Source organism: Acaromyces ingoldii, assembly GCF_003144295.1.
Source record: "Acaromyces ingoldii strain MCA 4198 unplaced genomic scaffold FA10scaffold_1, whole genome shotgun sequence".
NCBI lineage: Eukaryota > Fungi > Basidiomycota > Exobasidiomycetes > Exobasidiales > Cryptobasidiaceae > Acaromyces > Acaromyces ingoldii.
This window is the reverse complement of record NW_020290247.1, coordinates 4,178,452-4,205,122: the sequence shown is the minus strand read 5'-3', so window position 1 is coordinate 4,205,122 and position 26,671 is coordinate 4,178,452. Positions and strand designations below refer to the sequence as shown.

Sequence of the window (26,671 nt, the reverse complement as noted above, 5' to 3'; positions counted from 1 at the left end):
CGAGATTAGAGCTCGCTCCACCTGCCGGGCCCGAAGTCGGAGGATCTCGACCTTCGAATTTTGGTTTCGTCTACTCTTCGCAGCTGAAGACGACGACGACGACGACAGCGCCGACGACGGGCAACACGTCTCAAAGATGAGCTGCCCAGCTCCCTCACAAGCGTTATTTGCAGCACAGCGTAGCGAAGGAGCCTGCCCCCGTGTGCGACACCTTCTCACCGGCACTTTTAACACGCACTTCCTCCACCTCCTCTCCTTCGACAGCCTGACCAGGACCCTCTCCGTCCTTGCCTCGCTGCCGGCGCAAGGTCCCCACTCGTTTCTTGCGGCAGGGCGGTCCGGCTCGTCCGCTGGTAAGCTGGTAGACCGCGTATATGCAACGACGTGGGCCCAGGAAAAGACGCTGAGCGCCTGGTCCATCGACTGGCATGGCGAGGCCGCCCAAGTTCGACTGATCAACTCTGTTCCCATTAGTGAGTGGGGAAGTCAGCAGATGATTTCTCAACCATACACTGTTTGCTGAGAAAAACTCGCATGACTAGCTGCAACATCATCCTATGTCCATGTTCAGCCTCCATCGTATTCCAGCTTGACGTCGCCGAGCTACGGCCTGCAACCGGGGCCAGCAAGGTTCCTCTACTCCACAGGTGGACCGACGGGCGAGGTGCACACAATTGATGCAGAGACGGGGGCATTAAGAGAAAAGACGCAGGAGATCGTCTTTCTCCGTGGCGGCCAAAAGGACCTGGAGGCGGCGGACAAGTCTCGAAAGGCGCTCCGCTACGGCGCACACAACGTCGATGTTGGAAGGGGCCACCTAGCGTATGTGGCTGATCTGTGAGTGTAGCCATCGAGAGTTGAAATTGCTAGGTTTGCAACCTGACAGTCCGTTTGCGCTTCCGAAGAGGTCGCAATGCCATCTTGACCTACCAGCAAGACCCGGAGACTGGCCTCCTTGGCGACCTGCTCTCCGAAACGGCCTCACCCGACGACGGCGATGGTCCTCGCCACGTCGTGCCTTCGCCTGACGGCAACTGGGTATTTGCCGTCACCGAGCACACAAGCTACCTGGACGTGTACCGGCAAGAAACATCGCCGCAGTCTTTGAAGCATGTTCAACGTCTATCCTTGCTGCCTCCCGACGTCCCCATTACAGACTACCGAGGCGACACTGTCCGCCTCTCGCCTGGCGGGAATGAGATTCTGGCAACAACAAGAGGCAAGACTTCAGCCATAAAGGGCTTCGTCACCGCGTGGAAGCTCAACTGGTCAGCTGGCCTCTCGCCCGTCGTGGGAGGTCAAGAGCCCGTTTCGAGGTTCGAGACGCCCACGTCAGGAGGCAAGGCAAATGCCATCGAATTTGCGCCTCGGTATGCAAGCAAAGATGGCCAAGGATCTCACGTGAAGGATCTGGCAGTCTTGACTGACGACGAGCAAGGATTCGTTCTCGTGCTCGAATGGAACGGTACTGACCTCGTCGAAGTCGCGCGAACAAAGCTGCCGGGCAAAGATGACGAGGACGAAAACGAACCTGAAAAGGCCAGCCATGCCATCTGGCTCTCTTGAAGCATGCATGTACACACTCTCACGCACACTTTCACACTTTCTTCTTCCTGCTGCTGCAAAGGATATCATGGCATTGTTGCACGCTTGAACGACGGCTACTTCTTCCAGAGGTTCATGAGCTCCTTTTGCAAGTCTTTTGCCTGCCGTTGACGTTCCAGCGAATCGGGGCTCCTGAGCTGGCCAACAATGTCCTTGGTCTTTCCAAAGTAGACCTCCTGGAGCGAGTTTCGGATCTTTGCCTCCATGTCCTCGACCATTCTCCCCATGTTGGCAATGTGCGACTGAGCGTCGGCCACAGAGTGGTCGCCATTCGTCTGCCGCGTCAGGCTTCCTGCGAGGTCGAGCGTTCCCAGCTCGCCACTGGTGCCGCTGCCTGCCTCCTTCCGGCCGAGGGAGAGCATGACGGTGCTCGTCAGGTTGTACGACGCCGAGCGCCCGCCGCCGCGCTCCGACACCTCAAAGACGTGCAGCGAGTCCCAGCAGCCCGACGTGCCGGGCCCTGATCCTCCTCCGTCGAGTTCTGTTCGCAGAGGGAACTTAAGAGTCAGCAGCAATCTTGCATCTGAGATGAGAAAACTCACCCTTCTTGAAGAGCACAACGCCTGCGAAGCCTGATCCGTCGAGCTCCCAAAGGTACACCGAGGAGAGGCCACCGTCGTAGTAGCTGTTTCGTGACTGTGTCAGCTGGCGATCTCTTCTCCCACATGCACAGAGTGGGGAAAAGGCGGAGTCCGAAGGGGACAAGCGCACGACTCACAGCTGCCTGTATGTGTTGAACGCGTCGTTGGCCTTGACCTCGAGATCCCTCAGCTTCGGCGGCGGCACTGTGCCGTCGTCCAACGGAGGCTCATATGCGTTGCTCCATGGGCTCCGATAGCTGTCTCCATCGCGATTGTAGTCGCAGGCGAGGTACTCTCTCCCCGCGCCTTCCTTTGTTGAGTCCGTCTTTACCAGTGACGGCTGGTCTACTGACGAGATGAGCTCCTCGGCCAGCTCGGGGCAGAGGTTGATGAGCGTCTCGAGGTTGGACGAGATCTTGGACGGGGGAAGCCGTCGGAGCAGGTCCAGCGCCGAGGCGAGGGGGTCTGACATGGTTGGAACAACAGCTGCTGTCCCTCTGTGGTTCACCGGCTGCGTCTAGCGAGTCACGTCGAGAGTCGAGAGATCGGGGAGAGAGTCTAGGAGCTACCGGCTGAGCGACAGTCAAGTAGCAAGTACCTTAGCTTGGGTGGCTTGGGCTAGGAACTCCACGTGTGGAAATGGAGCCGTGCGCCAATTTTAGACGTGGTCCCCTCTGGCCTTGGCTCTCGAAGTCTTCTTCTTTGACTCTCTGTCGACCGAGCTCTCTCACAATGTCAGCTTCGACAGGCGCGGCTGCATCGCCGTCGCCGCCATCACCATCGCCCGAAGAGCTGGCAAAGGCGGCTTCGCTGCTCTCGACGTATGTCAAGGAGGATCGGGGCGATGAGGCGATCGCCAAGCTCCATGCATCGTCGCTCTCGTCCAAGCAGGCTCGGCAGGCTGCCTTGGAGCGCCACATGCTCGACTCGGCTCCCCAATACCTGAGCTTGCATTCGTCGCTGCACGACTCGACGCAGCTCCTTCAGCAGCTTGAATCATTTCTCACAACCTTCCACACCGACCTCGAATCGCTGTCGTCGCAAATGACGCATCTCCAGGGCCGCTCCCTGTCGCTGGCTACCCGGCTGCAGAATCGGCGTGCACTCGAGAACCGACTCAACAAGGTCCTGGGGGGCATCGCGCTCGAGCCTCATATTGTTGAGCTCCTCTTTGCCGACGAACAAGACGCTAAAGGCATGGCAAGCACCTCGAAGCTGGACCTCAATGGCTGGAACGATCTCGTGGCGCGACTCGACCTGTGCTTGCGAGCCTGCAGTGAGGCTGGTGTCCTCCTTGCCGAGGCCCAATCAGGCTCGGGAATGCAGTCGCCCAGCCTCAATGGCGAGGGTGGCCTCCTGGACGCCAATGTCAAGTCACTCAAGGAGGCCAGGGAGGTGGCCGAGGGATGCAAGTTCATGGCCGCCAGCAAGCTTCGGCCGCTCCTGACGAGCAGCTTTGCGCCACTCCGCAACTCGCTCACGACCAATCTGCCCGTGCTCCAGTCGGTCCTGCTCCGGACTCATCGGCCCCTCTTTCGGTTTTTGTCCCAGCATACACCGCGAGTGGCCATCGATGTACAGAGAGCATATGTAGTCAGCGCAAGACTCTACTTTGAGACGGGTTTTCGCAGATATGCGAGAAGCCTGGCCTCCGTCAGAGATCGAGAAAAGCGAAGTGCAGGCGCAGAAGGGACGATCGTCGATGTCGGCAAGTCAGCCATCTGTGAGCAGCTCTGATAGTTGGGTGCTTTTCTTTTCTTCTTGCTCTGCTGACACAACCTCCTCATTCTAGCATCACTGCTATCGAACCCCTTGGGAACAATGAATTCACTGGCAAATCAACCGAGCAACGCAAGCCAAGATCCATGGCTCGTCGAGCCTGGACGGCTGGACAATGCCAAGCTGTCCGATGGTCCGTCCGTCGTGCTGGCGTACCTGGCCGACGATACCTCCTACAAGGCTCCGCTCGAGGCTCTCTTCCGGTCATTATCGCTGGCCCTGCTCGACAATGCCTCGTCCGAGTATGCTTTCCTGGCACGTTTCTTTGAGAGCGTCGATCTCGTCGGAGGTGGTGCAGAGGGGGTCGAATCGAGCGCCGCTGGCTCCACAACGGCTTCTGGTTCAGGCCGGGGCGCGCGAGCAAAGGGTTCAAAAGAGACGCACGGGATAACGACAGCCAGACAAGACGAGGAGGATGAAGGGCCTCTGCCGGAAGAGAGCGCCAGCGCGGCGGGAGACATGGAAGACGATGATGATGGCAAGACGGAGATCGGCGAGGAGGGTGGGAATGTAGTCAGCCTGTCCGAGGTTGAGAAGAGACGGTTGCGGGGAAGAGGAGCCATCGACGGTCTTTGGAAGCAGATCATGGAGCCCGTCATTGGAACGTACAACGTGAGTATAAATCAAAGTGCAGAGCACAAGAGGAAGATCCTGAATCGCAGAATCTCACCTTTCCACAGTCTTTCTCACAGTCCATCCTTGCCGCTGGCCCCTCGCTACTGCCACTTCTGACCATGGTCAAGCTCAACGATGCTGTTGAAGCCGCTGCCGTGTCTCGTGGCTGCTCCTCGGTTCTCTTGCCCGTCGTGATGGGCTTCAAGATGCAGGCATGGCCCGCTGTGCAGCGCCAATTCGACGAGTGCATACAGGGTGTCAAGAAGCTCGCAGAGGGGTCTACTTCCTCTTCTGGCGCTGCTTCTGCCGGCTTGTCAAGCCTGTGGGGCGGTGGCGGATCTGCTGGCGCGGCAACCAACAGCGGAGGACCCGAGAAGGACGCAGCCATCAAGATGGTGAGTGGATCATTGGAAGCTGGGGCTTGCAACGGTTCCTGAACGAAGGGTCTCATTCACCTTCGACAGATTGCGACACGCTATGCAAAGCTCTTCTCGAGCGTCGTCAAGCTATGTGGGGAAGATGAGGACGCGATGCTCTTTGCAAGGTGGGTCTCTCTCTCTCTCTCTGTCCCCTTACGTTCTTGAGTCGTTCTGCTGACGGGACATGTGACAGTCTCAACCGCCTCCGGACAGAGGTGGAAGGACTCATAAAGACGCATGCCGACCGGCTCACCGAAAGGCCTCGACGTTTAACATTCGACATTGAGTGCCACGAAGCCGTCTTGCGGGCCCTAGAGTCGGGTCCCGCTTCGATTAGCATGGCCAAGGTGCAGGCAGAGACAAGTCACTGGCGGGAGGAGCTCGACAAGCGGAAACGCACTTGAGAGAAATTGATGAGAGTATGCTATTGGGACAGATTGGCAGCTATTTGTAGAGGGCTCTGGGCTTGCAGGAGAAAGAAAAAGAAATGGGGCAGAAATGAAGCAGTAGCAACTGAAACTTAATGATAACAATGGGTGACATGATAAACGCTCAATCTTTTTTTCCTTTCTATGATGTCTTCCGTGATTTCGCATCAGAGTCGAGTCTTTGCCGAAGAGGCAGTGGAGGAAGGAGCAGCGACGAGGAAGCCGGCAAAGTACTTCTCGATTGCGTCGATGTCGTCGAGGCCCAGGACGCAGCCAACGTATCCGTCAGGTCTCACGACGACGACGCCGCCCTTCTCGCGGTCGAGGCCCCACTTGCTGTGCAAGCCACCGACGGACTCGTCGCCGTCGTCGTCGCTCAGCCGCTCTCCGCCGGGCTCAGTGTCGTCTGCGTAGATCCACGCGCGGAGCGGGCCGAGGTGCTTGACATCGTCCAGCTCAAAACTAAATCGATTCTTGGCGACAATGAGGAGGCAGTGAAAGAAAGGGTTGACCTCTGTGCTGAATCCGCCCTTGAGGCCCGAGTTGAGTGCGTCGGGCTTGGAGCGGTGGTATGGACTTGGCTGGAGCGCTTTCCTGTTGGCCCTGTACCGGTGCAGGAACGATTGAGAAGAGTCGAGATGGTCGGCGAAGCGCTTGAGGGAGGGAGAGGAGAGGTCGCCTGCGCAGACGTATAGACGGAAGCCGCCTGGCGCGGTGAATTGGACTTCGTGAATGATCCGGACGGGCGTCGAGGAGACCCAGCGTGTAGCCCAAGCGGGTGTGAGTCTCGTGCCCGCCTGGAGCTTCTTTTGTTCGCGGTGAGCCAGCTGCGCGCCCAGCGAGGCATCTGCGCGTCGATGGTTGAGCACATTGTCGCCGTAGAAGACCCCAGCACCGGTCGTGAAGCCTGCGTTTCTCCGCTGAACCTCGACAAAGTGCTCCTGGAGCTCCTTTGCCGACAATTTTGCCAGCTCCGGTTGGTTCTTTGGGATCTCTCCCGAGAAAAGGGCGGCGTACTCTGCGTCAAAGTCAATGAGCTGCTTGCCCGTGGCGTGCCGCTCCTCGTGGTAGGTCGACAGCAGCGACTGAGGATCTGCCAAGCCCTTTTCGACGAGATTGATGCGCCACGCCAAGGCCTGGGCATCGATGATGGCCGTGTTCATCCCTTGGCCAGCCTTGGGGCTGTGGGTATGGCAGGCGTCGCCCGCCAAAAAGACGTGGTGTCCCTGGAACTTGGTCGGGCCTTCGGTGCCCGCCGGGAGCGAGTACCTCGAGACAAGGCGCTGGCCAATGGGATAGCAGGTGTACCACTCGATTGCCTTGAAGGTAAAGTCGTAGGGGTGGGCAATCTCCTGGATCGCCTTCATGACCATCTCGCTCGTCACCTTGTCCTTTGCCTCGAGTGCCGACTCCTTGCTCTTCTCGCCCTGCAGACGGTTCACCTGCGTGTAGCAGCGGATAATAGGCTCCCCGTGCTCGTTATTCTCGCGTGGGAAGATGTAGAGGGCGCCGTGGTTCCTCGAGTGAATGGCTGCAATCTTGCGCACATCGGGGAAATTTGTCTCGACGACGCAGTCCAGGGCCGCCCAGAGCGTGTCAACCCAGTCGCCCTTCATTTCGACGCCGTGCTTGCGCTCCATGACCTGCCGAACACCCGAGCGACCTCCATCGCAGCCGATGAGGTACTTTGTCTTGATCGTCTTTCGCTCCCCCGTTGGCTTGACGACGTACGTGGGCGCGCCGCCCGATGTCGACGTCTCCTGGACCGGCTGCATCTTTTCGAGCGTGACCGTGACGGGGTGCAGCGCGTCGTCGGTCATGACGAAGTCGATGAATTTCCAGGGTCGCGTAACCCGCTGGCCGTGGCGCTCCATGTCCCTCAGGAAGCCGCCCTCGATGAGTCCCTGCTGGAGGCCAAGCGTGCAGTTGTCCTGGATCTCCATGTGGGTGGGAAACGACTGGACGCGCCGCGCCCGCACGATGCCCCTCTGCCCGTCTGGGCGTGGGTCCCAAAACGTCCGCTCGTACGAGGCAGCGCTCCGGTCCACGAATTCGGTGCCCAGAGGCTCCATGTTTCGGAAGACTTCAATCGTCTGCGAGAGCAGGTCAGCTCAAGAGTCATGATTCACGCGTATTTACATGAAAGAAACTCACCCTCGGCTGGATGCCATCGGCCCTTCCTGCCGTTGTCGGCTCTGACCTCTCATCGACGACGAGAACATCATGGCCTCCAAAGCGAGCAAGCGAAGTCTGTTTCATTTGCGATCACGTCTTGTCAGTTCTGAAGCCAGTGAGACAGAGGCAAGGGAACTCACGGCGTTCATCAGTCCCGCCGGACCAGCGCCAATGATGACCACATCCCACACCTGCTTGTCGATGTGGGTGAGCGGATCGGGGTAGTTGTGGGTGCCGTGTGCATATTTGCCTCCACGCGTCTCTTCGACCGTCGGCGGTCCTGCAGCAGCCATAATCCTTCTTCTTCTTCTTGTAGATCTGTGTGATTGCGGGCTTCTCGGAGCGTGTGAGTGAGTGGAGCTATCAGAGGGTCTTGCTGCGAAGCGAGGCGAGATTGCGAGAACTTTCGAGGCTGCAACGGTCGAGAAGACGTTTTTATAAGGTGAGCAGGTCTAAGTGATCGAACGGGCGCCGCGGACCCTCAGTCCGGATCTCGCGGGTAGCAGAGTATCGCTGAGAGGGGGCAGGCAGCAGCGCGCCAAAAGCCAAAAAACAAAAGGGCCAGCCCTAGGCTAAAGAGAAAGTAGGTAGAAGCAGAGTCTTGAGTAAGAAGCTGTTGCTAAAGGAAAACCCCACGCAAGCGCCCTTCTACATACAACAACAGCGACACACGCAAAGGAAAACCAAAGCGTAGGTACCGAAGCGGAGAAAATAAGGCCATGGGTAAAACGTAACGAAACAATTTTCTGCAGTGCACGGTTCGCTCAGTTTCGGAAGTCACGGCCAAAGACATGTCAGTCATTACGTGTGCGCGCTCTGCGAGGTGTGCCTGGAAATTCGATCAGCCAAGCCGAACTTTTGCTGAGTAGAACATGGTTCTTACTTTCCTGCTTTGTGGTACACTACACTACTACACTAGCTACTGCAGACATGGCAAGAAAACCTCTGTCCGCTTCTTGTCCGATGTCGGAGCCGCTTAACACGGAGGACGTTTGCGCGCCTTTTTTCTGTGCTGATTGCTATCAATGACAACCTTCACTCGACCACTCCTGTTCATAATGGGCGCCAGTCAGAGTACTTGTCACGGCAGCTCGGCATCGTAAATAAAGCGGCGAATAGAATTGCGTAGTAGAATTGCGTAGTGAGAGAGGGAGTTGGGGCGCATGTGGCTGAGCCAGGGGCCTTGTCAATGGCTGCGAAATGTGAGCTCATCGACGAGGCCAGAGGCGAGCCAGCCCTCTACAAAGAGCTCGCCAGACGTCAGGAGGACAGTGAGTGTCCACGTCAGCTGGATGTAAATGTCATACCACCGTCTCAGCGCCTCCTTTTCGTCCGGAACCGTGACCCCTTCTGACGAAGGTAGCGCGGACAAAACGGCCGGGCCAAAATTGGTCACCTTGCGCGGCGCATCTTCCTCGTCATCCGTTGTCGAGGCTGAGCCTGCGGAGCCGCTGTGCTTTGACCGCAATCGTGCATCACTTCTTGTTGATGTGGATACTGTCGCCGTAGTCGACGCCGACGGTTGTACACTGCTGCCTTTTGCTTTTTGGAGCTCTTTTCGTCTCTGTGCCATGACAATTTTGCCTACCACGGCCTCGACCACGACAGCGAGCCCATTCAGCAGAAAAAAGGTGAATTCGCCTGCGCCGCTGAACGGTGGCAAAAATGACGTGACACTCCAAATGCCACTCCCATGGCTGCCTCCTTTACCAGCCGCCAGGAGCACCGTGGCGTGCTGCGGGGGAAGCGCCAGTCTGCCCCCGAGCGCCGCTCGCTCGCTGACGGCGTGGATCGCACCGCTGGCCACAAAGGCGCCCACGACCTTTCCCCAGTCGCCCTGGCCCCGATTCAGCACCCGTCCCGGGTCTGCGTGCCGGGCTGGCGAGGGCCGACCGTCGGCAAAGGGTGTTGATGGTGCAGCACGTCCCTGCGCGCGAGCGACGATCCACCTGAAGGCGTATTCGATGAGTAGCGCCAGTCGTTGAAAGGGCAGCACGCCATAGACGAGGAAGGCACGGTGGAAGAGACGATGCCAGCACTTGCTCCAGAAGCACCGCACGCTGCGTAGCTCCGTTAGATTGACGGGGTTGAGCAAGGGGAAGAAGTCGACGTTGTGCAGCTCCTCGCTCGGCTGCGCTGCTGCCGTGGCCGAGGGGGCGATGAGCCTCAGGACGGGCAGAGCAAGGGCAGAGACGACGGTGTAGCCAAAGTCAAAGAGGGCATAGAGCGAGACGCCGGTGAATGCGACAAACAACGGCCGGAGGCCAACGGGCAGCCGCGTGATGCTCATGCCGGTGACCATGTAGTCGGATGCGTGCTTCGGATGCACCTTGAGGTCGACCAGCGAGCTGTTGTTCGGTAAGCAAGTTGCACCAGTATTTTGTGCTAACCAAAATCTGCTAACTCACACCATGGCACGAAGACCGAATAGGCAGACGGCCAGCACAGGACCAATCTTGAAAAAGGCTCGGTGCAACTGGCGACGGCTTGGCGGCTGCCAGGGATTGGTGTCGTGTCTCACGTCGGGCGACGCATAGTCCCAGCCCACACCTCTCACTATCGAGCTCGGGTCAATTTCTTTTGATCGGTCCGCCTGCACCCAACAGCGCTGCTGACTCACTACTAATGAGCAGGTCCAACGCCCACCAGAGTCTAGCTTTGAATCCAACGGGATGGTCTTGCGTCGGCCATTGTTCATTTGGCAGCTCGCTGGGATACTGTCTTCCAGTCGCTGGTTTGCTCGTGTCCAGCCTCAGGCGCCTCGGCACGCGAGGATAAGAGAGGAAGAAGACGTCAAAAACGCGGCATGCACCGTAGCAGCCCACGAGTCCGAGCTGGTAGGTGAGAATGGCGCTGCCGGGTACGTGGTATGCGAATGGCAGAACCGCAAATGTCACAATGCTGATGGTGGCAAGGGCGAATCGGAGCGAGGTAGCTAGTGTTTGCCACTTCCCCGTTGCTGCTACTGCTGAAGAAGAAAAAGCACCGTGATGAGACAGAGGCGGAAGCAGCGTCAGTGCGACATAGTAGCTCAAAGGAGGCAGGATGGCGGCCCAGACCGGAATCGGCTTCGAGCCAGGTAGAGGGATGAAGTGGGGATTCTGCGGCGAGAAGGCCCGGGGATCGAGGGGTGTCGTCAAGGCACCGACGACCCGTTCAGACACCGTCTGCGGCCGCGCTGGAGGCGAGGTCCTTAGAAGGTTTCTGAGGGTATCCATGGTGGTCTCAACGAGGAGCTCTTCTCCCCCTGTAGATTAACATTGCCTACGCTTTCTCCCTAGCCTCCACTACTACTACTAGCCTCTGGCTAGCTTAGCATAATGTCAGGAGTCTCACCGTGAGATCTGACAAAGCTGCCTGTCAAAATACGGGCGGCTCGGTGTGGAGTCGAGCTAGGTTTAGTCATCCCACGCACTTTACGTCACTATTGATCTACGACCCCGATAAAATTGACCAGATCGCGTTGCAGGCGAAAAGCATGAGATTTAGGGAGTGTAGTAGTGGCAGGGATGGGTAAGGTCGTTTCCACGCCCTAGGAGCGGTCGGTTGCCTGGTGCACAGCGAGCCGCGCGCTCTTTGCAGCCTACTTCACCCCAAAATATGTTGGAAGCCGATTTATGATTCAGCGTCATCGCGGTATAGGACCAAACAGCGGTCCCGTACTCAAGCACATTCGTTAAGCATGCCCTTTGGCCAGCTTGCGTGGCGCCCACTTCAGGAACACCGGATTACGGTTCTGCTTCTTAACCAATGACTTCCAATTTTAGATAGAATTACATGCATACGCTGTAGCCCGCTATCGCTAGGCATGCGACGACTCGAGCTGCTTGAGCTTGTCGAAGATGGTCTGGCGGGCTTCCTTTGTTGAGGTATTGGCACTCAAGGTCAAGCGTTTGAGGCTGGGGCTATAAAGGTTCGCCTCGCCTGTCCGCTGGTAGCGCTGTCCCTCGGAGTTGGCGTAGAGGTAGAAGGGTACCTCTGCGTATCCTCCCGGGAGTGGCGACGAGGTAAGGAGCGGCAGCTTTTGCACGACGCTGAACAGCTGCGGAATGGGCCAGGGGAAACCGGCATTCTTGGCCCCGTCCGTGGCGACGATCCCGGGAAAGAGATGGGAAAAGACCATGTTGGGGTGCTCCTCGGCCCACCTCTGCGTTACGGCGTCGAGGATGCTCGAGTCGCGCTGGCCCGTTCTGAGGAGGCCCAGCGGGGCCCAGAGCTTGCCGGCCTCACGCGCCTTGCTCAGGTCCAGATCGTCGACGTCCAGCGCCGTCTTGCTGCCCATACCGGGCGACGCGATGATGCAGACGCCCCGCCTGATCGTCTTTGCTTCGAGGAGCGTCTGTGCCAGCGTGAAGCGCGAGAGGCACTGGACGGCAAAGTGGGCGTCGAGGCCAGTAGGCGTCTTTGTCGATGAGAGCGGCGGTGGGCCACCTTCAAAAACAAGTTGCCATCTTGGTCAGAGGTACGCTGCAGCAGATTCGCTCCCTTGCACCGGCACACTCACCCTGACACTCAAAGAGCCAATCCACGCCCCGTGAGCCGGCCCTGCGCGAGATCTCAGCTGCGATGCGATGGTTCTCCTTGACACTGCTCAGATCGGCTTTGAAGAAGGCGTGGTCGGCCTGTGTCTGCTGCTGCTGTGTAGATCGCCTTCTCTGGGCTTCGTCGCTGGCCGCCCGCAGCTTCTCTAGCAAGGCCTCCGCCTTATCCTCGGAACGTCCCACGATCCAGACCGACGCGCCAGAGAGGGCAAAGCGCAGTGCGATGCCCGCCCCGACGCCCTGCGTGCCGCCTGAGACGACGGCACGCTCCGAGGCTTCGAGCTGGACGCTCTCATTGGCCTTTGTCAGGGTGGATTGGCTCGGCATGTTTTCGTACGAATCGCGCACACACTGTTTGTTGGCTGTCTTCGTCGACGTCAAAGAGGGTTAATCCGTGCCTTCCTCCACTTTCCTCGCAAGAAAGGATTTCGACTACTGGGTCTGCCTGCCCTGTGCGCGTCTCTGCGCGCGCGCGCTTCTTGATGTTTCCTGACAAAGCGCGCGCGCATGCACGCCGGGCGAACAGAAGGGTATGCATGGTACGATGGATGATGATTAGGGTAAGCTGAATGAACAAAGGGTCCCCCTTCCTTCCTCAAACAATTGTCACAACTACCAACACAATTGCGAATCATGTCGGCACCAAGCGTCGCCGTCATTGTGGGCTCTGGCCGCGGCATTGGCCTCGAGCTCTCGCGGCTGTATCTGGCCCAGTCGAAGCTCAATCTCGTCTGCCTTTCGAGGGACGCTGCTGCGGCACGCGACGCCATCCTCGACTCGGGCAGGCCGGCGCCCCTGCAGGTGCACAGCAACGGGTCGTCCAAGTCGTCGTCGTCCGAGGTTGCCTCCAAGCTCGACGGCAGCAGGCTCACGACCATCGAGGCGGACGTCAAGAGCGAGGACAGCCTGCGAAAGGCGAGCGAGCAGGTCCGCGAGCAGTTTGGAAAGGACAGCCTGCGCTTCCTCATCAACGTTGCCGGTGTAGTGAGTGGCGCTGGCTCTACTCTCAAGTGAACGGCAGGTGGGGCTGACTGGATCACTTGTTTGCTCGCAGCTCAGGGTCGAGAAGAATATCAGTCAGGTCAATTACGAGGAGCTTCTCGAGCAGTTCCAGTGGGTGTCACTCTGATCTTGATGCCATGTAATCTTGCGCTCACGCTCACGCTCACCAAACGTCTCGCATTGCTTCTCGCCGCAGGATCAACACGTTTGCGCCGCTGTTTGCGATGAAGCACTTCTCGCCCCTCATTCCCAGGTCCTTTCCCTCGGGTGAAGAAGACTTGTCGCAGGGCCTGATGCCCGACGGCATCTGCGTCCTTGCCTCGCTCTCGGCTCGCGTGGGCAGCATCTCCGAAAATAAGCGGGGGGGCTGGTACGGCTATCGGTCCTCCAAAGCGGCGCAAAACCAGATTACGCGGGTGCTCTCGCATGAGCTGGTGCTGCGCAAGGCGCCGGCCGTCTGCGTGGGCCTGCACCCCGGCACTGTTCGCACTGACCTCTCTGAACCTTTTACGGGGGGGCCGGGCGGCAAATCGGGCGGAGAAAAGGAGGACTTTGAGACGAGAAAGGCTAGGGGCGAGTTTGAAGCAAACGAGTCCGCAAACCTCCTGGCAGGCGTCATCTCCAATCTCAAAATGGACGACGGTGGGAAAGTGTGGGACTGGCAGGGCAAGGAGATTGCTCCGTAATGGCAAGCATCGCAAGCCGACCGTCGATGGCGCCATTGCTTGTTGCCGTGTGCTGTCATCTGAATGGACAAATGTTTTTCCAGGCCCGCCTATCTTCGGCTTATGAGTGCTGAGACCGTAAATGCTTTTGGCCTGTTGGCCGTCTATGCTGTTGTATACAAGTTGGCTGGCTGGCTGGCTGGTTGCGCATCGCGTCTGAGTGAGGTTAGAGCGGATATCCAGGTCCGCGAGGAGCCGGTCGGCTTGAGGGTCCCACAACTGGGCGACGGGTGTTGCCAAAAAATGAAAGTCAGCTCGAAATGAGGCCACATCGATTCGTAGAGAATTCGTAGAGGGAAAAAGATAAGCCAGCTCGCCACTCCGCAGAGCAAGATGTCCGAAGTCGATGACGGTGATTGTGTGGCGCTGTACGCGGCAACGCGACGCCAGCTACTCGAGCCTTTTTTGTTGTTGTAATAGAGGCGTGGTGTGGGTCCCCTGAGGCCGCCCACTGAATTCGAAGCTATAAAGTACCCCCATGAACGCCCTCACCCTTTTTTCTTTTTGAGCCTCGCTTTCGCCCATTCCACGTAGGGCGAGTAAACGGAGCCGTTGGACGACCCCTTTCTCAGCCTAGCAGCGATAACGCCTTCTTAGAAACGCCGATACGCCACCTATATGAACAGGTTGAGTTGCTTGCAAAAAAATTCCCCTCCTACCACTTTCTCTCTCAACACTGACGGACGCTCACGTTGCCAGAATGCGGCTCAACAACTGCACACTCTTTTCGCCTCTTCTCGTCTGTCTCATTCTTTTCTCCACTCCCACCCTCCTTGTATACAGCCTGCCCATCGTCTCAGACCAGCAGAAGGACCTCAAGATCGAGGGCAGAAGCCAGGACTCTCCGCAAGCCGGTTTTGTCAGAGCGGTCGGAAACGCTAGCTCTGGCTCTCCGCGCATTCGCAAGAGGTGGGATCTGTTCGGCGGCAGTGAGTGTCCTTTTCCTCTCCTATATTACAGCCAATGATGTTGAGTACTCAACCGAATCGCTTCCCGTCACCTCAGGTCTCTTTGGTTGGGGAGGAGGGTTCCCTACTGAAAAAGCCACCTGAGAAAGCGTAGACCCGAGACTGCGATCAACGGCCGTCACGATACTTGCTCCCATGCAGCCGCCAGAGGGGACGGCCTGTGCAGCTCGCAGGTCCTGCGTGATTGCTCACACAATTACAACGACTTCTGTGAGTGCCTTCCCATGCGCTAGTAAACAGTTTCTAACGCTGTAGACTAACATCTTCATTCTAGTCGCCTCACCTACGCTCCTTTAATACCAACATGTACCATACAGAGCTCTGCTTCTCTTCCTTTTAAGGGCAGTGATATATATCCGGATCGATTTCATGACAGGGCCGGAGTGCATTGTGCAGAGCTGGCTCGCCCTTCGTGCACTGATGGACAGGTTCACGCAGCTGCACAGACCAAGCACAAATATCAAAAGGGCTCTCTTGGAGGCGATCTCTCGCAGCTTTCAAAGTCCGGGCGTGGGCTGATTTTCCGATAGGCTGCTCCAACCTCCCCTCTCATCTTGTGAGCACGCCCAGCTCTGACTTTGGTGAAGTGAGATGATGCGTACGAAATCTCCATTCTCATCGTTCTGTGCCCTCGTTTCCCCTTCTCTCATTTTGTCTCCTCCGAGGCAAATTTCCTTCCGGGCCCCTCGGCGACTTGGAGCCCCCTTGCAAACGAAGCGTCTGGATCTGTGCGGGGCGGGGAATAATTAGCCACATGGACGGTCAAAAAATTCCGTCTGCGTCTCCATGCGTGTGACGGATTTTGAGCCACAATGCATCGATATCTATCAGTACGTACTCTTGGCCAGGCTAGCTTCTCTCTGCAGGTCGCAATTTTAGCTCCTCTTCAGGAGGTCTGGACTCTTTTGTTTTTTTTTGCAGTCGATTTTCTTTTCCTTCGATTTTCCTTGGGCCGGGATTTTCCCTTCCCTTTTGTTAATTGACACAGGCCGGCTGGCCCCATTCCCCGGCCTGGACTCAGCGGTCAGGGTCCTAGACTCGAAGAGGGCGCGCGCACACGCACAGGCTCTTCCATCACTCACCGGCCCAACTTTTCGATTGACTCATCTTCTGGGCCAAGAACTTAGCGATCAATCTGGGTCCGGCTCGAGCCAGCTGGAGTTCAGTGGCGATCTAGAGAAAACGGCAGAAGCAGGAAAGATACGATAGCAAAACCGAGGACAAGGCGAAAAGAGCGAAGGAATTGCAGCGCAGCAGCAGCAATAGCAAGGCTATTTCCGGGTAAAGAAAGACGCAGCCGGCCATAGGGGCAGGACAGCAACAATAATATCCAAGCGCCGACTGGCGAGTCAACACATTGCAGGCAAGTCCAGACCAGACGTCAGGTTCGGACTGGACATCTTTCCTCTCTCTTTGGCCACGGTCCTCTTATTTTCTTTTCTTCTTTTTTTTTTTTTTTTTCCCATACCTCATCCATGCTACGGCTTCTGGTCTTGACAGCAGACTAGTTACCGTCGCCGCCGTCCTGAAGATCTGTCCAGATCCTATCGGTACGGGTCTTATTTCTGTGCGAGTCGTTGGTCGGCAAAGTTTCCGCTTGCCTTTGTTCGAATCTCGAACAAGACTCGCTCTGGCCAAGGTATCGAAGTCTGGGCCATCCGTCTGTTCTGCCGACTACTTCAGTCGACACAGAACCCTAGGGAAACACTCCCCCCATGGCTTCCATCCAAGTATCTATAGGAGCGATGGACGACGCCAATCCGAGCCTCTCGCCCTCGTCGTCGGCGAGAAGAAACAGCCTTGCTGTCCTCTCGCGCGCTTCGTCGACACCGCCAAGAGCAAACATCGAGCCCCTATCACTCTCATCCCCCTCCTCTTCGTCCGCTTACGACGCGACAGGCGAGGCAAGTCATCCAATGGCATCCTACTCGCTTGGCCGCAAGACCTATCTGCCTCTCGTCACGCCCGCTCTGGATCGCAGCGAGCCCTTCTTCCACGACCACAAGGTGGGGACAGGCAACCGAAAGCCTCGTAGAACAAGCATGCCAGCTTCTGCGTCGCACGCGAGGATGGATCTGGATGACCTCGTGCGTGAGGCACAGCGAAGGAGCAGATTGGTCCAGCGCAGAGACCTGCACATCCCTCACGACGCTGTCTCTCGGCCGCTGTTCAATGCCATCATTTCCAATCTCAGCAACGCCTCATCGCCCGCGGCTGCGTCCGACAAGGCGGCCAGAGTCGCCGCCGATCTCATTGCACTGCGCAGACGAAGTGCGCTGCAAACGTCGTCCCACTCCCACAAGGCTGCTGCTGCTGTGTCGCAGCCGAACTCACCCACTCCTACCTCGGCCGCACCAGCATCTCTGGGAGCGATGGCATCTTCCGGCGACTCATCCACGGCGACGTCGTCGTCGGCGGCCAGCCAGAGGCGCGCCTCTGTGCGCTCGCAGCAGCTCTCCCTCCTGGCCTCGCAGGCTCGCATGGTGAGCGTGGGCTCGAGCAGCGTAAAGACTGCCAAGCGAGCCGAGGCCGTCGTCAAGGGCGTTGTGCGCCAGGCGGTGGAGCAGCGTCGCAGCAGCACAATGGCCGAGAGGGGTCTCCTCGTCTGCGGCGGCGGCGGCGGCGGCAGTCGGTCGGCGCCCGTCAGCGAACCAACTTCGCCTGTGCTCAGTCCCCTTACCGCGGCGGCGGCGGCTGCGGTTGCTGCTGCTACTGCCGGCTCAAACCCTGTCGGCGAGATTGCTGCTGACTCGCTCCGGGATCCAACGAGGCAATGGGAGGCGACGCTCGCCCAGCCAGAGACGGCCACGGCCTTTATGGAGGGTGCCTCGGAGCTGGCAAAGGACTGGGCCAATGGCTTCTATGCCTATGAGCGGAGCTGGGCTGGCGATGCTCTGCGCAGGGAGAAGAGGAGGCTGAGCGGCGAGGATGACGGGTCCGAGGAAGAAGGAGCCGCTGCCAGCACCACAGAGGCTGGTGACGAAGAGGTGCGAAAGCGGATGAGGAGGACCAAGAGCAGCGAAGGCTTGCGGCGCCAATCGGGCTCGGACTGCCCCGTCTTTCGCGACTCGTCGAGCCCTCGAGCAGAGCGAGAAGCCGAGGAGGAAGAGGTCAGCGGTCTCAAGAAGAAGACACGATCAGTGTCATTCAAGCTCGTCGTGGATGACGACGATGACGACGAGATGGGAAGAAAGAACAAGGAAGAGGAAGAGGAAGAGGACAAAGAAGGGGAGGAAGAGGAGGAGGAGGAGGAGGAGGAGGCAGGAGAGGGGCAGCAGCAGCTCGATAAGGTCGCCGTGAGGTCGACAAGCACCTCGAGCGCCGACGATGCCAAGTCTGCATCTGCGCCAGCGGGAGGCGGTTTGGTGGGCGTGCTCAATGAGTTTGCGAGCCTGCTCGAGACTCGTCAGGAGACGTGTCAGGGCCTGGAGAAGCTGGCCAGAGACGCAAGGGAGCTGGCTGGAACTCGTCTCGAGCCCGTCGTACGCGTCACGGCGTCGGCGCCGCCCGAGCTGGATGTAGCCAGGGGTGCCAAGATCGGCGAGGACGGCGACGAGGACGACGACGTGGATGATGAAGAGGATGAAGAGGGTCTGCAGGAGGAATAATGAAGCCTCGTGCACCACTCATCACGCCTAGGAACTCTCCCTTCATGTACACTACACTGCTGCGACCACGATACATGCGCTATCTCTCCCTCACATTTACGAAGCATTAATTGAATTGTTTATTGCCATGCTATTGAGTGGTGTTGTTGCTACTGTCCTTGCGGCCAACCTGCGCCTGCGCAAGGAGCTCGTCGAGTGTGGCTCCCCGTGCGCCATCTTCGTTGCCAAAGCGGACCTCGTGGGCTATTCTCTTTGCCCTTGCCTGGGCCACCTGGTCGAGGATGCTCGTCTGATCCTCTATCGGCTTTCCCTTTGCTGTGGACGAAGCTTCCTTGCCTGTCCCGTCGTCCACTGGCCCCTTCTGCCCCTCGCTGCCCTTGTTTCCTTCATCGTCGGTACCCTCCAGGATCCTCTCGAGTCGCAGGCCCTCCTGGCCCTGAATCCAGCCCGATTTGAGCGCGAGTCTCAGCAGCACCGAGACGGCGTGCTGCAGCCGCTGATTGTCCTCACGGACCCGCCGGGCCTCTCGCTGAAGGAGCGTCTGGTGCCTCTCGTCCACGTCGCCACCTGCTCCTTTGCTTGTCCCATCCTTTCCTTCATCATCGCCATCGTCGCCGTTGCTGTCGCTGTCCACGTCGCCTTCCTGCGCTTTCAGCACCTCTGCGCGCCGCTTGAGCTCCTCGAACTCGACGCCAGCGGGCCCAACCTTTTCGGAGAGGGCGCGGACGAGCAGGGTGAGCTCGTGGAGGCCCTCCTCGGTGCGGTCTCGCTGCTTGGCGCGGCTGCGGCTGCCCCTGTACGACTCGCCAAGAATCAATGCGGCGGCAAGGACAAAGAGGAAGCCCTCGGCGAGGGCGTTGGCGCCGTTGGCTACGGCTTTTGCCTCGTTGAGCGGTCGGATCTTGGGCCGGCTGCTCGTGGTTGCCTTCTCGCCGTCGCCACTCCCTCCTCCTCCTCCTCCTCCTCCCCCTCCTCCACTACCGCCGCTGTTGCTGCTCCCGTCTTTTTTGTCTTTTTTGTCACTGTGCGACGACGACGACGACGACGAAGACGAAGCGGGAGGCGCCAAGAGGTTCGTCCGCAGGATCATCTCTGTCCGGTGCATGAACTGCGCCAGGCTGATGCAGATGGCCCGGAAGCGCTGGTGTTCCGCGGCCTGATGCTTGATCTGCGTCGCAATGGGCTTGGCCAGCGTCCGGATCGCCAGCGTCGCAATCTTTGCCGTCGCCATGGCGTCCGATCTCAGCGCTCTCTATCTCACACCTCTCTGACTTCTCCCGACGGAGCTGAGCAACGGGGGAAGCAGGAAGCCGTGCAATACGCACGGACGCCTGTGCCTCTCCATGATCGGCCTTCACGTGGGTCCTGCTAGCGAGAAGAATTAAGACTCAATTCGGCCCACCTTCCACGTCCCCGCGCTTTCCCCCCGCTGCTTCTAAGATAGATCGTCACCACACACTCCGACACACACACACAAGCAAACCAACGAGACAATTCGAACAATGAAGCTCAGCAGCAGCCTTCGTATGGCCACTGCCGTCACGGCCGCCTTTGCGGGCCTGTCGCTCGCAAAGGAGGAGCCGACGTCGCTGCAGGTGGGCGTGAAGCGCTCGGTGCCGGCGCACGAGTGCCCCATCAAGTCGCAGGGCGGCGACAAGCTCAGCATGCACTACACCGGCACCCTCTGGGACGGCAAGAAGTTTGACTCGTCCCTCGACCGGGGGCAGCCGTTTGAGTTTACCATTGGCGTCGGACAGGTCATCAAGGTGCGTGTCGTCTATGCGACCGATCCGCAGTGCCAAGCGCCCGCTGGGCGCAAGAATCCTCGATAAAGCTGACACAAATACTGACAATACTCGATAAAACAGGGCTGGGACCAGGGCCTGCTCGACATGTGCGTGGGCGAGAAGCGGAAGCTGCAGATTCCCTCGGAGCTGGGCTACGGAAAGCGGGGCGCAGGCGGCGCCATTCCTCCCGATGCGACGCTCGTCTTTGAAGGTGAGTCTAGCTGGAGCCGCTTTTGAGTTGTGTCATGGGAAGAGAGAGGCTGAGTTCTCGTCTGGTCCCTTCTTCCAGTCGAGCTGCTCGACATTGACGGACCTCGCGCCAGTGCACTCAAGAAGAGACATGAGGAGCTGTAGGGGACGGACAATGGCGAGGAGGAGAGAAAATGGCATTCAATTACTTGACGAGTGCGCCATCCAATTGCATCTGGAGTTCCTCTACAAGCTGAGGCCTGGTCTCTTCGTTTAGTCTATACCTCTCCATAAGTGCCGTACTGGACTTGTTGCCACCGCAGACGACGACGACAATGACCAGCGGCTCATCGCGCTGCTCCATTTTACCGATGAGGTGGGGGTTGAGGACCTTGTCAGGAAAGTAGAGGGGCGCAATGGCCACGGCGCAGGCCAGCTCGACGATTTGTCGGTGGTCTCGCGCAAAGCCTGTCAGTTGAGGGCGTAAGAAGGAGGGCCCTTAGATCAGTACATTGTCTTCTGTTGTTGTAAGCTCCCCGTTCGAGAGGAGTGACTCACGCCAAGCGGCCGCACGGGCCAGATCATCGGGCATGACGACGGTGGAGAAGCGGCTGTTTGAGGCGGCGCGATAGTCGAGCGCATCCTTGACTGCATCTCTGGAGCACGTCTTTGCGCCCAAGCTCGTTGCCTTGGACGTGATCGAGTCCAGCGCGACGAGCTGCGGTGCTCCCTTGTCCACCGACGCGCTCATGGACTGGGAGAAGGCGTCCGCGCCATGGCACTGCGTCGTCACGATGAGCGGAGCAGGCTGCGACTCAGTCCTCGCTCTCTCGATCCCACGCAGCAGACCTCTCAGGAGACCACCGCCGCCCACGGAGCAAATGACGGCATCGGGCCCTCGCTCGACGCCGGCCTCGTCCCGAAGCTGCTGGTAGATCTCCTGCCCGAGGCTGCTGTGGCCCTCGATGACGTCGTCCCCCTCGAAGGGATGGACGTAGCATGACTCGATGCCCTTTGCTGCCTGAGCTTCTGCGAGCGCCTTTGCAGCCACGTCGCAGTCATCCCACGCATCGCCTACGACGGTGACGTTGGCCCCCTCGGCCCTCATCAGCGCCTTGACCTCTTCCTCGGCCGACGAGGGCACAAGGACATCGCACCCAAGACCCAGTGCATTGGCCGCATGCGAAGCCGCGAGGCCTGCATTGCCGCCCGACGAAGAAATAACGTGCAGGCCAGGGCTGCTCCGGGCACGCTTCGAAATCGTGTTGCCCAGCCCTCTGATCTTGAAGCTGCCCGACGGCTGGAGATTGTCGAGCTTCAGGTACACCGAGATGCTCCTCCCACCCAGTGAGCTGCTCCGCTTCGACAGCGGCGCAGAGTACAGCAGCGGCGTCTTGATGTGCACCTTGGCATCGCCACGGCCATGGTCCCCCCCGTTCATGGCAGGTCGAGTCAGTGTAGCCAAACTTATAAATAGCCATGCAATTCAGAGTGCCTTCCTTCTTGGGGGGGGGGGAAATTGGGCTTGGCGTTACGAAAACTCACGTGGCTTGCGCGCGCGCGCCCGCCGACTCAGCTGTGCAGCAGTGCAGTGCAAGGCGCGGCCCGACGGGGGACGAGGGAATCGTGGAGCCCTGGGGCTCGTTATCTCATCTCATCACTACTCTCTCTTCTTCAGCAACTTCAAACATTGTCCCCTCCACCCATGTCGAGGTCGACTAGAGCATCGGCTTCCGACTCGGTGCCCTTCTTGGGCGCGGGAAGAGGTGGCAGTGGTGGCGGCGGCGGCGGCCACAGCCAGTCGGCGGGCCGAAATCGCCAGGCAGAGATGGCCGCCGCATTTGGCGGTCAGGACGACGATGACGATGAAGGTCACGGCAATGACGGGCTGTCAAGCTCCTTGTCCGTGGCCGGCAATGGTTTGCCTCCTTCCTATGGATATTCTTCCCCTCCATCATCGTCGGCTGGCAACGGAGCGAGTGGCAATGTTGAGGGCAACGACGACGTCTTCTTTGACGCTGGCGACGCACTGGCCTCCGCTTCGGATCCATTAGGGGCTGCCGCGATGGACAACTCCTCCCGCCCTGCGCCTACCACTACCTACAGCCAGCAAGCTAGAGATCGCCAGGGAGCTGGAAACACAGAAAGGGCTGCAGTGGCGAGCAGCGGGTACGACTTCGAACAGGCATCCTACTTCACGCCACCTCCCCCCGCCAGCAGAAGGACGCCCTCGGCGCTGTCAAGGTCCAACTCGGAAACCCAGATGAGGCCAGGCGATGTGTCGATTTCCATGTCGGAAGCTGATGGAGAAACATCAATGAGCGGCGGGCCCCTTGGCGGCTCGTCTTCTGGCAACATGGCCGGACTCGATGCCACTGGCCTGTCGAGGGCACGGATGTTGCTGGGCAGATTCGGTCGCTTTGTGGGGATGCGGGTGCCTGGAGCGACGTATGCGAGCTTGAGCACACAGGATGATGCGGCGCAAGCGACTCGACGACGAATCATGGGATCTGGTATCAGCCAGGATGGTGTCTTTGCCAATCTCAATGCCAAGCCCGAGAGGCGGCGACGCAGAGCCGACGGAGAAGATCGAGGCGACGACGACGACCTCGTCGAAGACACTCTTCCGCCGACCTACGAGACGGCTGCGGCCGACACGGCGCCGCCGTACTGGGAGACTACCATCATTGGAGGCCCTGGTGGCCTCCACCCACTGGCACCCGGCGGCATGGGATGGACACCCGGTGGCACCCACGTCGGCGCCATCGAAGATCTCATCGTGGATGGCCTGCCCGTCGGAAACTTCTTTGGCTTCGCCTGGAACCTCCTCGTCTCAATGAGCTTCCAATTTGTTGGCTTTCTCCTCACCTACCTCCTCCACACCACCCACGCTGCTCGTTGCGGCTCGAGAGCCGGCCTGGGAATCACGCTGGTCCAGTATGGCTTCTACCTTCGCACGCGAGCGATACAAATCGTCGATGGAAAGCTGCCCGATGATGGACTGTCGGGCTTGCCTGGCGACAGCGGGTCTCAAGGCGGCCAGCAGGGCGGTCCGTGGTGGATGTATCCGAACCAGCCCGCTGATGACTCCGACTCTCACAACGAGGCAGCCAGGAGCTTCATCTCTCGCAGCCTCTCCTTTGTCGCTCGACAAGTGACGGAAGCAACAGCATCGGCCAGTGTCGGCGGAAATGCGACGATGGCTGAAGCCCTTGCAAACGACACGAATCCCCCCGTCACGAATGCCCAGGACCTTGGCGCCAGCACCGAGTGGCTTGCCTACATTCTCATGGCCCTTGGATGGTTTATCCTCTTCAGCAGCCTTCTCTCCTACTGGCGCGTTCATCGATGGGGCAAGCAGCTCGTCGATGCAGCGAGGCGCGATGCAGAGTCGTCAAACAACGCAAATAACGACGAAGCAGGCGCCGAGACGTCCACGTCCGGAGGTGCCTCTGGTTCTGCGACTGCGCCACGCGATCCCAACGCGCCAATCGGCTTCATTCACACGCTCCGAGCTGCCTTTGAAAGGAGCCGGACTTCCACGTCGTCAGCCACGGGTGGAACGGGCGCGAGCGGTGCAAGCGTCGGCAGCCGAGGGCATAGCGCCGAGGACTGGGTCATCTTTCCCGGTATGACGGCAGCCGGCTCGGCCTCTCGCAGCCGGCTCCTCTTTGGGGGCGTTGGTGGGCTGGGAGGTGGGCCTATGCGCGGACGGAGGAGGTCGGATCTAGAAGTTGGGGAAGCAGAGGCCAATCGAGACAGTGACGATGACGATGACAGCGACGAGGAGGGTGCGTCATCGGCCGAAGCCAGGAGACTGGTGACGGACTTGCGAAACGTCGGTCTCATTGAGTAGTGTTTTCTCTCCCTCCTGTTTGTGCTCTTGGCTCTCTTGTTCCTCTTACTGTATCTTTCTACATGATCATTCCTGGCACTACAAACAATAAATGGTTGCTCTCTCCATGCTGATGGTGAATATTTTGTGATTGACATCTGGCAGAGATAATTGGCCATCACTTGCGGTAGAATTGTCGCTGGAAGTTGACTGATTGTGAGGAGAAACAATTGTGAGATACAGGAACAAGAAGAACAATCAAAGAGAAGGACAGACTCACAATGCAGCTGCAAGACGCCCCTCTCGAAGCTTGCCCGGAAGCCGCGTCGGTGCGACATGTTCCATGGCTTCTTGACGATGCGGAAGCCGATCGTTTCGTACGGAGGGCCAGCTTCAAAGACAATGAGCGACGTTTCATCGTTTCCGCGCTCGTTGATGATGCGATATGTGGGCGGCTTCGACTTGTCGATGAGATCAGGGTAAAAGATGTCTGAGAGGAGAAAGCCAAGGGTCAGCACGGAAAGTAAAGGTTATCTAAACGAGGAGGATCTCACTAAATTTGTAGCCCTGGACGACCTTGGGAGGTGGGTTGTCGGTGTCGTAGTGCGTCTGGTTGTACTTATTCCACTCATAGCCAGTGTGGACCCTGTTAAAGTATCTTGGCTTTCTCGGTCTGAACTTGTCTTCCCAGTCGTACGTCTCTCTCCGGCCGAGATCTTCTGCGACATTGAACACGTCCTCGTCCTCGTCGAGGTCTTTGCCCGCTTCTGTCTCGAACATGCCGAGGCCATCGGGCTCGCCGCTTCCTTCGACCTCAATGGTGCTGCTGGCGGCTGCTTCGAGCCTCTTTCTGCGTTCCTGCTCTCGCTGTGCCTTCTCCTCTTCGGCAGATGGGAGGCCCAGAGCCTCTCGGCGGGCGGCATCCTCCTTCTGTCTCCGTTTGAGGTACTCGAGCCGGTTGCTAATGACTACCTCGTGCATGTCGCGCAGCTTCGCCTTGGCGCGCCACACGAGGATGCTCTTCAGCAGCGCTTCCCAGTACTCGACATCGACAGGCTCGCCGCTCTGAAGCTTGCCGCGGACTTGGCCTTGGAGCTTGACAAGCTCGTCGTAGCTCTTTGTAGAAAGCATCTCACTCATGTCGGCCTTGACGCTGGGTTCCAAGCGGGAACGGATTCCTGGCGCTGTCGAGGCCTGCCCAGCTTCTTCGCGAAGCTCCGATAGTCTTTCTTCGCAGACGACAACCATCGCCCGCCAGAAATCGAGGTTTTGCTCGTCCTTCTCCAGCGACAGGTACATCTGGATGTCATTTTCCAGCTCTTCGGTGTCTTCCAAGCCGAGACTCTGGAAAAGGGAGAGAAGTCAGGGACCAGGAGAGGTAAGCAGAGCTTGAGGACAAGTGAACTCACTTCGAAGATCAAGTACGGCTCCTCGAGATCGATTTCGAGGCTCGCGTCGTTCTCTTCGTCGTCTTCATCAGCTGGATGGACGACTTCTTTCTCCTCGCCATCTTCTTGTGTCACTTTGGCTCGACGTCTGCCTCGATGAGGATCGACCCATTTGAGATTGATGGCGAGAATGTCGATCGGCTTGGCCCGCTGCTCACGAACGCGGATGACTGCCCTTCGTCTAGACTGTTCGAGGTAGAAGTCGTCCTCCTTTGCCACCCATTCGCTCATAGCGGCGCTCTCTGCCATCCTGGCTTTCCTTCCCTCTTCCTCCTCCTTGATGGCTTGCTCCTTTTCCCTCTCCACTCTCTTTTGGATCAATCTTTTGATCTCTTCTTCTGCCTCTCTCCTCCGATCCTCGTCCCTCCGTCTTGCCTCCCCTGGTGTCAAGCCCATCTTGCGCTCCCTCTCCTCCTTCTTGCCCCATCGGAATTTTTGGGAGATGTTGTCGTCGTTAAACGGATTGGCATCGGCGGCATAGTAGAGCGTCTCGGCCGCTTTTGCTCGCTTCTCGGCTTCATCTTCAGCGTTTCGATGGCTCTTTTTAGAGCTTTTCTTTGCCTCTTTGCGGATCGCTCTTTCCTCTGAAGTCTCTCTTCTGTTGTGACTGGTGCTCAGCTTCACTTCCTAAAGCTAGCGAAGAAAGTGCTCTACAACCTACCTTTTTTCCTTCTTCCTCCGATGCCTCCGCTCGCGGTCGTCCTCCGAGTCGCTGGCATCGCGAGACTCTCTGCGTCTCCTTCTCCGCCTCTCTTCCTCCTCATCCTCACTGTCGTAGCTCCTCCGCTTACTCGTCCTCCTGTCCTCTTCGTCGTAACGATGCGATCTTCTACCATCCCTGTCCCTCTCTCTTTCTCTGTCCTTGTCCCTGTCTCCGCTCCGATACTCGCGGTCATGGCGAGACGAGCTGCCTCTCTCCATCCGAACTGGCGATTCTGAACGAGGCATGTCTACCTACTCCTCTCG

At 58.5% G+C, this 26,671-nt stretch overlaps 14 protein-coding genes across 14 annotated transcripts; 7 read left to right on the top strand and 7 right to left on the bottom strand.

The window, feature by feature from the left end:
• Positions 1 to 124: 124 nt before the first annotated feature.
• Positions 125 to 1,648, top strand: FA10DRAFT_238237 (3-carboxy-cis,cis-mucoante lactonizing enzyme). The gene is made up of 3 exons (XM_025519134.1): positions 125 to 473; positions 543 to 837; positions 906 to 1,648. Exons 1-3 carry the CDS (start codon positions 137 to 139, stop codon positions 1,564 to 1,566), a joined length of 1,293 nt encoding a protein of 430 aa, XP_025381507.1. The 5' UTR covers positions 125 to 136; the 3' UTR covers positions 1,567 to 1,648.
• On the bottom strand, positions 1,610 to 2,753 carry FA10DRAFT_264851 (F-actin capping protein beta subunit). Its single transcript, XM_025520815.1, has 3 exons — positions 2,324 to 2,753; positions 2,148 to 2,230; positions 1,610 to 2,086 (listed from the first exon to the last, which is right to left on the bottom strand). The coding sequence occupies exons 1-3, from the start codon at positions 2,656 to 2,658 to the stop codon at positions 1,662 to 1,664; spliced, it is 843 nt and encodes a 280-aa protein (XP_025381506.1). The 5' UTR covers positions 2,659 to 2,753; the 3' UTR covers positions 1,610 to 1,661.
• Positions 2,754 to 3,104: 351 nt separating this feature from the next.
• On the top strand, positions 3,105 to 5,403 carry FA10DRAFT_258416 (hypothetical protein; the record flags this gene model as incomplete). Its single annotated transcript, XM_025519907.1, has 5 exons — positions 3,105 to 3,909; positions 3,979 to 4,577; positions 4,646 to 4,975; positions 5,045 to 5,124; positions 5,193 to 5,403. 5 exons carry the CDS (start codon positions 3,105 to 3,107, stop codon positions 5,401 to 5,403), a joined length of 2,025 nt encoding a protein of 674 aa, XP_025381505.1.
• FA10DRAFT_238230 (FAD/NAD(P)-binding domain-containing protein) lies at positions 5,391 to 8,366 on the bottom strand. The gene is made up of 3 exons (XM_025519133.1): positions 7,743 to 8,366; positions 7,582 to 7,677; positions 5,391 to 7,520 (listed from the first exon to the last, which is right to left on the bottom strand). Exons 1-3 carry the CDS (start codon positions 7,893 to 7,895, stop codon positions 5,595 to 5,597), a joined length of 2,175 nt encoding a protein of 724 aa, XP_025381504.1. The 5' UTR covers positions 7,896 to 8,366; the 3' UTR covers positions 5,391 to 5,594.
• Positions 8,367 to 8,788: 422 nt separating this feature from the next.
• Positions 8,789 to 11,075, bottom strand: FA10DRAFT_248968 (hypothetical protein; the record flags this gene model as incomplete). The annotated part of the gene is made up of 4 exons (XM_025519512.1): positions 10,223 to 11,075; positions 10,013 to 10,158; positions 9,123 to 9,919; positions 8,789 to 8,915 (listed from the first exon to the last, which is right to left on the bottom strand). The coding sequence occupies exons 1-4, from the start codon at positions 10,818 to 10,820 to the stop codon at positions 8,789 to 8,791; spliced, it is 1,668 nt and encodes a 555-aa protein (XP_025381503.1). The 5' UTR covers positions 10,821 to 11,075.
• A 318-nt stretch (positions 11,076 to 11,393) lies between these two features.
• On the bottom strand, positions 11,394 to 12,530 carry FA10DRAFT_248964 (NAD(P)-binding protein). Its single transcript, XM_025519511.1, has 2 exons — positions 12,107 to 12,530; positions 11,394 to 12,033 (listed from the first exon to the last, which is right to left on the bottom strand). Exons 1-2 carry the CDS (start codon positions 12,468 to 12,470, stop codon positions 11,405 to 11,407), a joined length of 993 nt encoding a protein of 330 aa, XP_025381502.1. The 5' UTR covers positions 12,471 to 12,530; the 3' UTR covers positions 11,394 to 11,404.
• Positions 12,531 to 12,645: 115 nt separating this feature from the next.
• Positions 12,646 to 13,952, top strand: FA10DRAFT_264845 (NAD(P)-binding protein). The gene is made up of 3 exons (XM_025520814.1): positions 12,646 to 13,127; positions 13,198 to 13,256; positions 13,342 to 13,952. The coding sequence occupies exons 1-3, from the start codon at positions 12,777 to 12,779 to the stop codon at positions 13,829 to 13,831; spliced, it is 900 nt and encodes a 299-aa protein (XP_025381501.1). The 5' UTR covers positions 12,646 to 12,776; the 3' UTR covers positions 13,832 to 13,952.
• Positions 13,953 to 14,345: 393 nt separating this feature from the next.
• FA10DRAFT_264842 (hypothetical protein) lies at positions 14,346 to 15,207 on the top strand. Its single transcript, XM_025520813.1, has 4 exons — positions 14,346 to 14,496; positions 14,570 to 14,799; positions 14,876 to 15,048; positions 15,113 to 15,207. Exons 2-3 carry the CDS (start codon positions 14,571 to 14,573, stop codon positions 14,920 to 14,922), a joined length of 276 nt encoding a protein of 91 aa, XP_025381500.1. The 5' UTR covers positions 14,346 to 14,496; position 14,570; the 3' UTR covers positions 14,923 to 15,048; positions 15,113 to 15,207.
• Positions 15,208 to 16,119: 912 nt separating this feature from the next.
• On the top strand, positions 16,120 to 18,699 carry FA10DRAFT_45638 (hypothetical protein). The gene is made up of 2 exons (XM_025525497.1): positions 16,120 to 16,201; positions 16,339 to 18,699. Exon 2 carries the CDS (start codon positions 16,554 to 16,556, stop codon positions 18,444 to 18,446), a length of 1,893 nt encoding a protein of 630 aa, XP_025381499.1. The 5' UTR covers positions 16,120 to 16,201; positions 16,339 to 16,553; the 3' UTR covers positions 18,447 to 18,699.
• FA10DRAFT_264840 (hypothetical protein) lies at positions 18,572 to 19,811 on the bottom strand. The gene has a single exon (XM_025520812.1). It carries the CDS (start codon positions 19,675 to 19,677, stop codon positions 18,577 to 18,579), a length of 1,101 nt encoding a protein of 366 aa, XP_025381498.1. The 5' UTR covers positions 19,678 to 19,811; the 3' UTR covers positions 18,572 to 18,576.
• A 161-nt stretch (positions 19,812 to 19,972) lies between these two features.
• Positions 19,973 to 20,587, top strand: FA10DRAFT_225905 (hypothetical protein; the record flags this gene model as incomplete). Its single annotated transcript, XM_025518664.1, has 3 exons — positions 19,973 to 20,212; positions 20,315 to 20,444; positions 20,523 to 20,587. 3 exons carry the CDS (start codon positions 19,973 to 19,975, stop codon positions 20,585 to 20,587), a joined length of 435 nt encoding a protein of 144 aa, XP_025381497.1.
• A 14-nt stretch (positions 20,588 to 20,601) lies between these two features.
• FA10DRAFT_299584 (tryptophan synthase beta subunit-like PLP-dependent enzyme) lies at positions 20,602 to 21,863 on the bottom strand (the record flags this gene model as incomplete). The annotated part of the gene is made up of 2 exons (XM_025524741.1): positions 20,602 to 20,890; positions 20,981 to 21,863. 2 exons carry the CDS (start codon positions 21,861 to 21,863, stop codon positions 20,628 to 20,630), a joined length of 1,146 nt encoding a protein of 381 aa, XP_025381496.1. The 3' UTR covers positions 20,602 to 20,627.
• A 387-nt stretch (positions 21,864 to 22,250) lies between these two features.
• FA10DRAFT_283881 (hypothetical protein) lies at positions 22,251 to 24,278 on the top strand (the record flags this gene model as incomplete). The annotated part of the gene is made up of 1 exon (XM_025523877.1): positions 22,251 to 24,278. The coding sequence occupies one exon, from the start codon at positions 22,251 to 22,253 to the stop codon at positions 24,276 to 24,278; it is 2,028 nt and encodes a 675-aa protein (XP_025381495.1).
• Positions 24,279 to 24,435: 157 nt separating this feature from the next.
• On the bottom strand, positions 24,436 to 26,626 carry FA10DRAFT_248952 (hypothetical protein; the record flags this gene model as incomplete). Its single annotated transcript, XM_025519510.1, has 5 exons — positions 24,436 to 24,467; positions 24,538 to 24,747; positions 24,812 to 25,601; positions 25,667 to 26,318; positions 26,367 to 26,626. The coding sequence occupies 5 exons, from the start codon at positions 26,624 to 26,626 to the stop codon at positions 24,436 to 24,438; spliced, it is 1,944 nt and encodes a 647-aa protein (XP_025381494.1).
• Between the last annotated feature and the right edge of the window lie 45 nt (positions 26,627 to 26,671).

Excerpts from the sequence above, each read along its gene's own strand:
- FA10DRAFT_238237 (XM_025519134.1), top strand. The coding sequence starts at position 137 with ATGAGCTGCCCAGCTCCCTCACAAGCGTTATTTGCAGCACAGCGTAGC. Across the intron at positions 474-542 it reads GATCAACTCTGTTCCCATTA|CTGCAACATCATCCTATGTC; the intron begins GTGAGTGGGGAA and ends TCGCATGACTAG. Across the intron at positions 838-905 it reads CTAGCGTATGTGGCTGATCT|AGGTCGCAATGCCATCTTGA; the intron begins GTGAGTGTAGCC and ends GCGCTTCCGAAG.
- FA10DRAFT_264851 (XM_025520815.1), bottom strand. The coding sequence starts at position 2,658 with ATGTCAGACCCCCTCGCCTCGGCGCTGGACCTGCTCCGACGGCTTCCC. Across the intron at positions 2,231-2,323 it reads TTCAACACATACAGGCAGCT|CTACTACGACGGTGGCCTCT; the intron begins GTGAGTCGTGCG and ends GTCACGAAACAG. Across the intron at positions 2,087-2,147 it reads CGTTGTGCTCTTCAAGAAGG|AACTCGACGGAGGAGGATCA; the intron begins GTGAGTTTTCTC and ends CTCTGCGAACAG.
- FA10DRAFT_238230 (XM_025519133.1), bottom strand. The coding sequence starts at position 7,895 with ATGGCTGCTGCAGGACCGCCGACGGTCGAAGAGACGCGTGGAGGCAAA. Across the intron at positions 7,678-7,742 it reads CGGCGGGACTGATGAACGCC|ACTTCGCTTGCTCGCTTTGG; the intron begins GTGAGTTCCCTT and ends CAAATGAAACAG. Across the intron at positions 7,521-7,581 it reads CCGATGGCATCCAGCCGAGG|ACGATTGAAGTCTTCCGAAA; the intron begins GTGAGTTTCTTT and ends CTGCTCTCGCAG.
- FA10DRAFT_248964 (XM_025519511.1), bottom strand. The coding sequence starts at position 12,470 with ATGCCGAGCCAATCCACCCTGACAAAGGCCAATGAGAGCGTCCAGCTC. Across the intron at positions 12,034-12,106 it reads TTGGCTCTTTGAGTGTCAGG|GTGGCCCACCGCCGCTCTCA; the intron begins GTGAGTGTGCCG and ends TTGTTTTTGAAG.
- FA10DRAFT_264845 (XM_025520814.1), top strand. The coding sequence starts at position 12,777 with ATGTCGGCACCAAGCGTCGCCGTCATTGTGGGCTCTGGCCGCGGCATT. Across the intron at positions 13,128-13,197 it reads TCATCAACGTTGCCGGTGTA|CTCAGGGTCGAGAAGAATAT; the intron begins GTGAGTGGCGCT and ends GTTTGCTCGCAG. Across the intron at positions 13,257-13,341 it reads GAGCTTCTCGAGCAGTTCCA|GATCAACACGTTTGCGCCGC; the intron begins GTGGGTGTCACT and ends TTCTCGCCGCAG.
- FA10DRAFT_264842 (XM_025520813.1), top strand. The coding sequence starts at position 14,571 with ATGCGGCTCAACAACTGCACACTCTTTTCGCCTCTTCTCGTCTGTCTC. Across the intron at positions 14,800-14,875 it reads GTGGGATCTGTTCGGCGGCA|GTCTCTTTGGTTGGGGAGGA; the intron begins GTGAGTGTCCTT and ends CCGTCACCTCAG.
- FA10DRAFT_45638 (XM_025525497.1), top strand. The coding sequence starts at position 16,554 with ATGGCTTCCATCCAAGTATCTATAGGAGCGATGGACGACGCCAATCCG.
- FA10DRAFT_264840 (XM_025520812.1), bottom strand. The coding sequence starts at position 19,677 with ATGGCGACGGCAAAGATTGCGACGCTGGCGATCCGGACGCTGGCCAAG.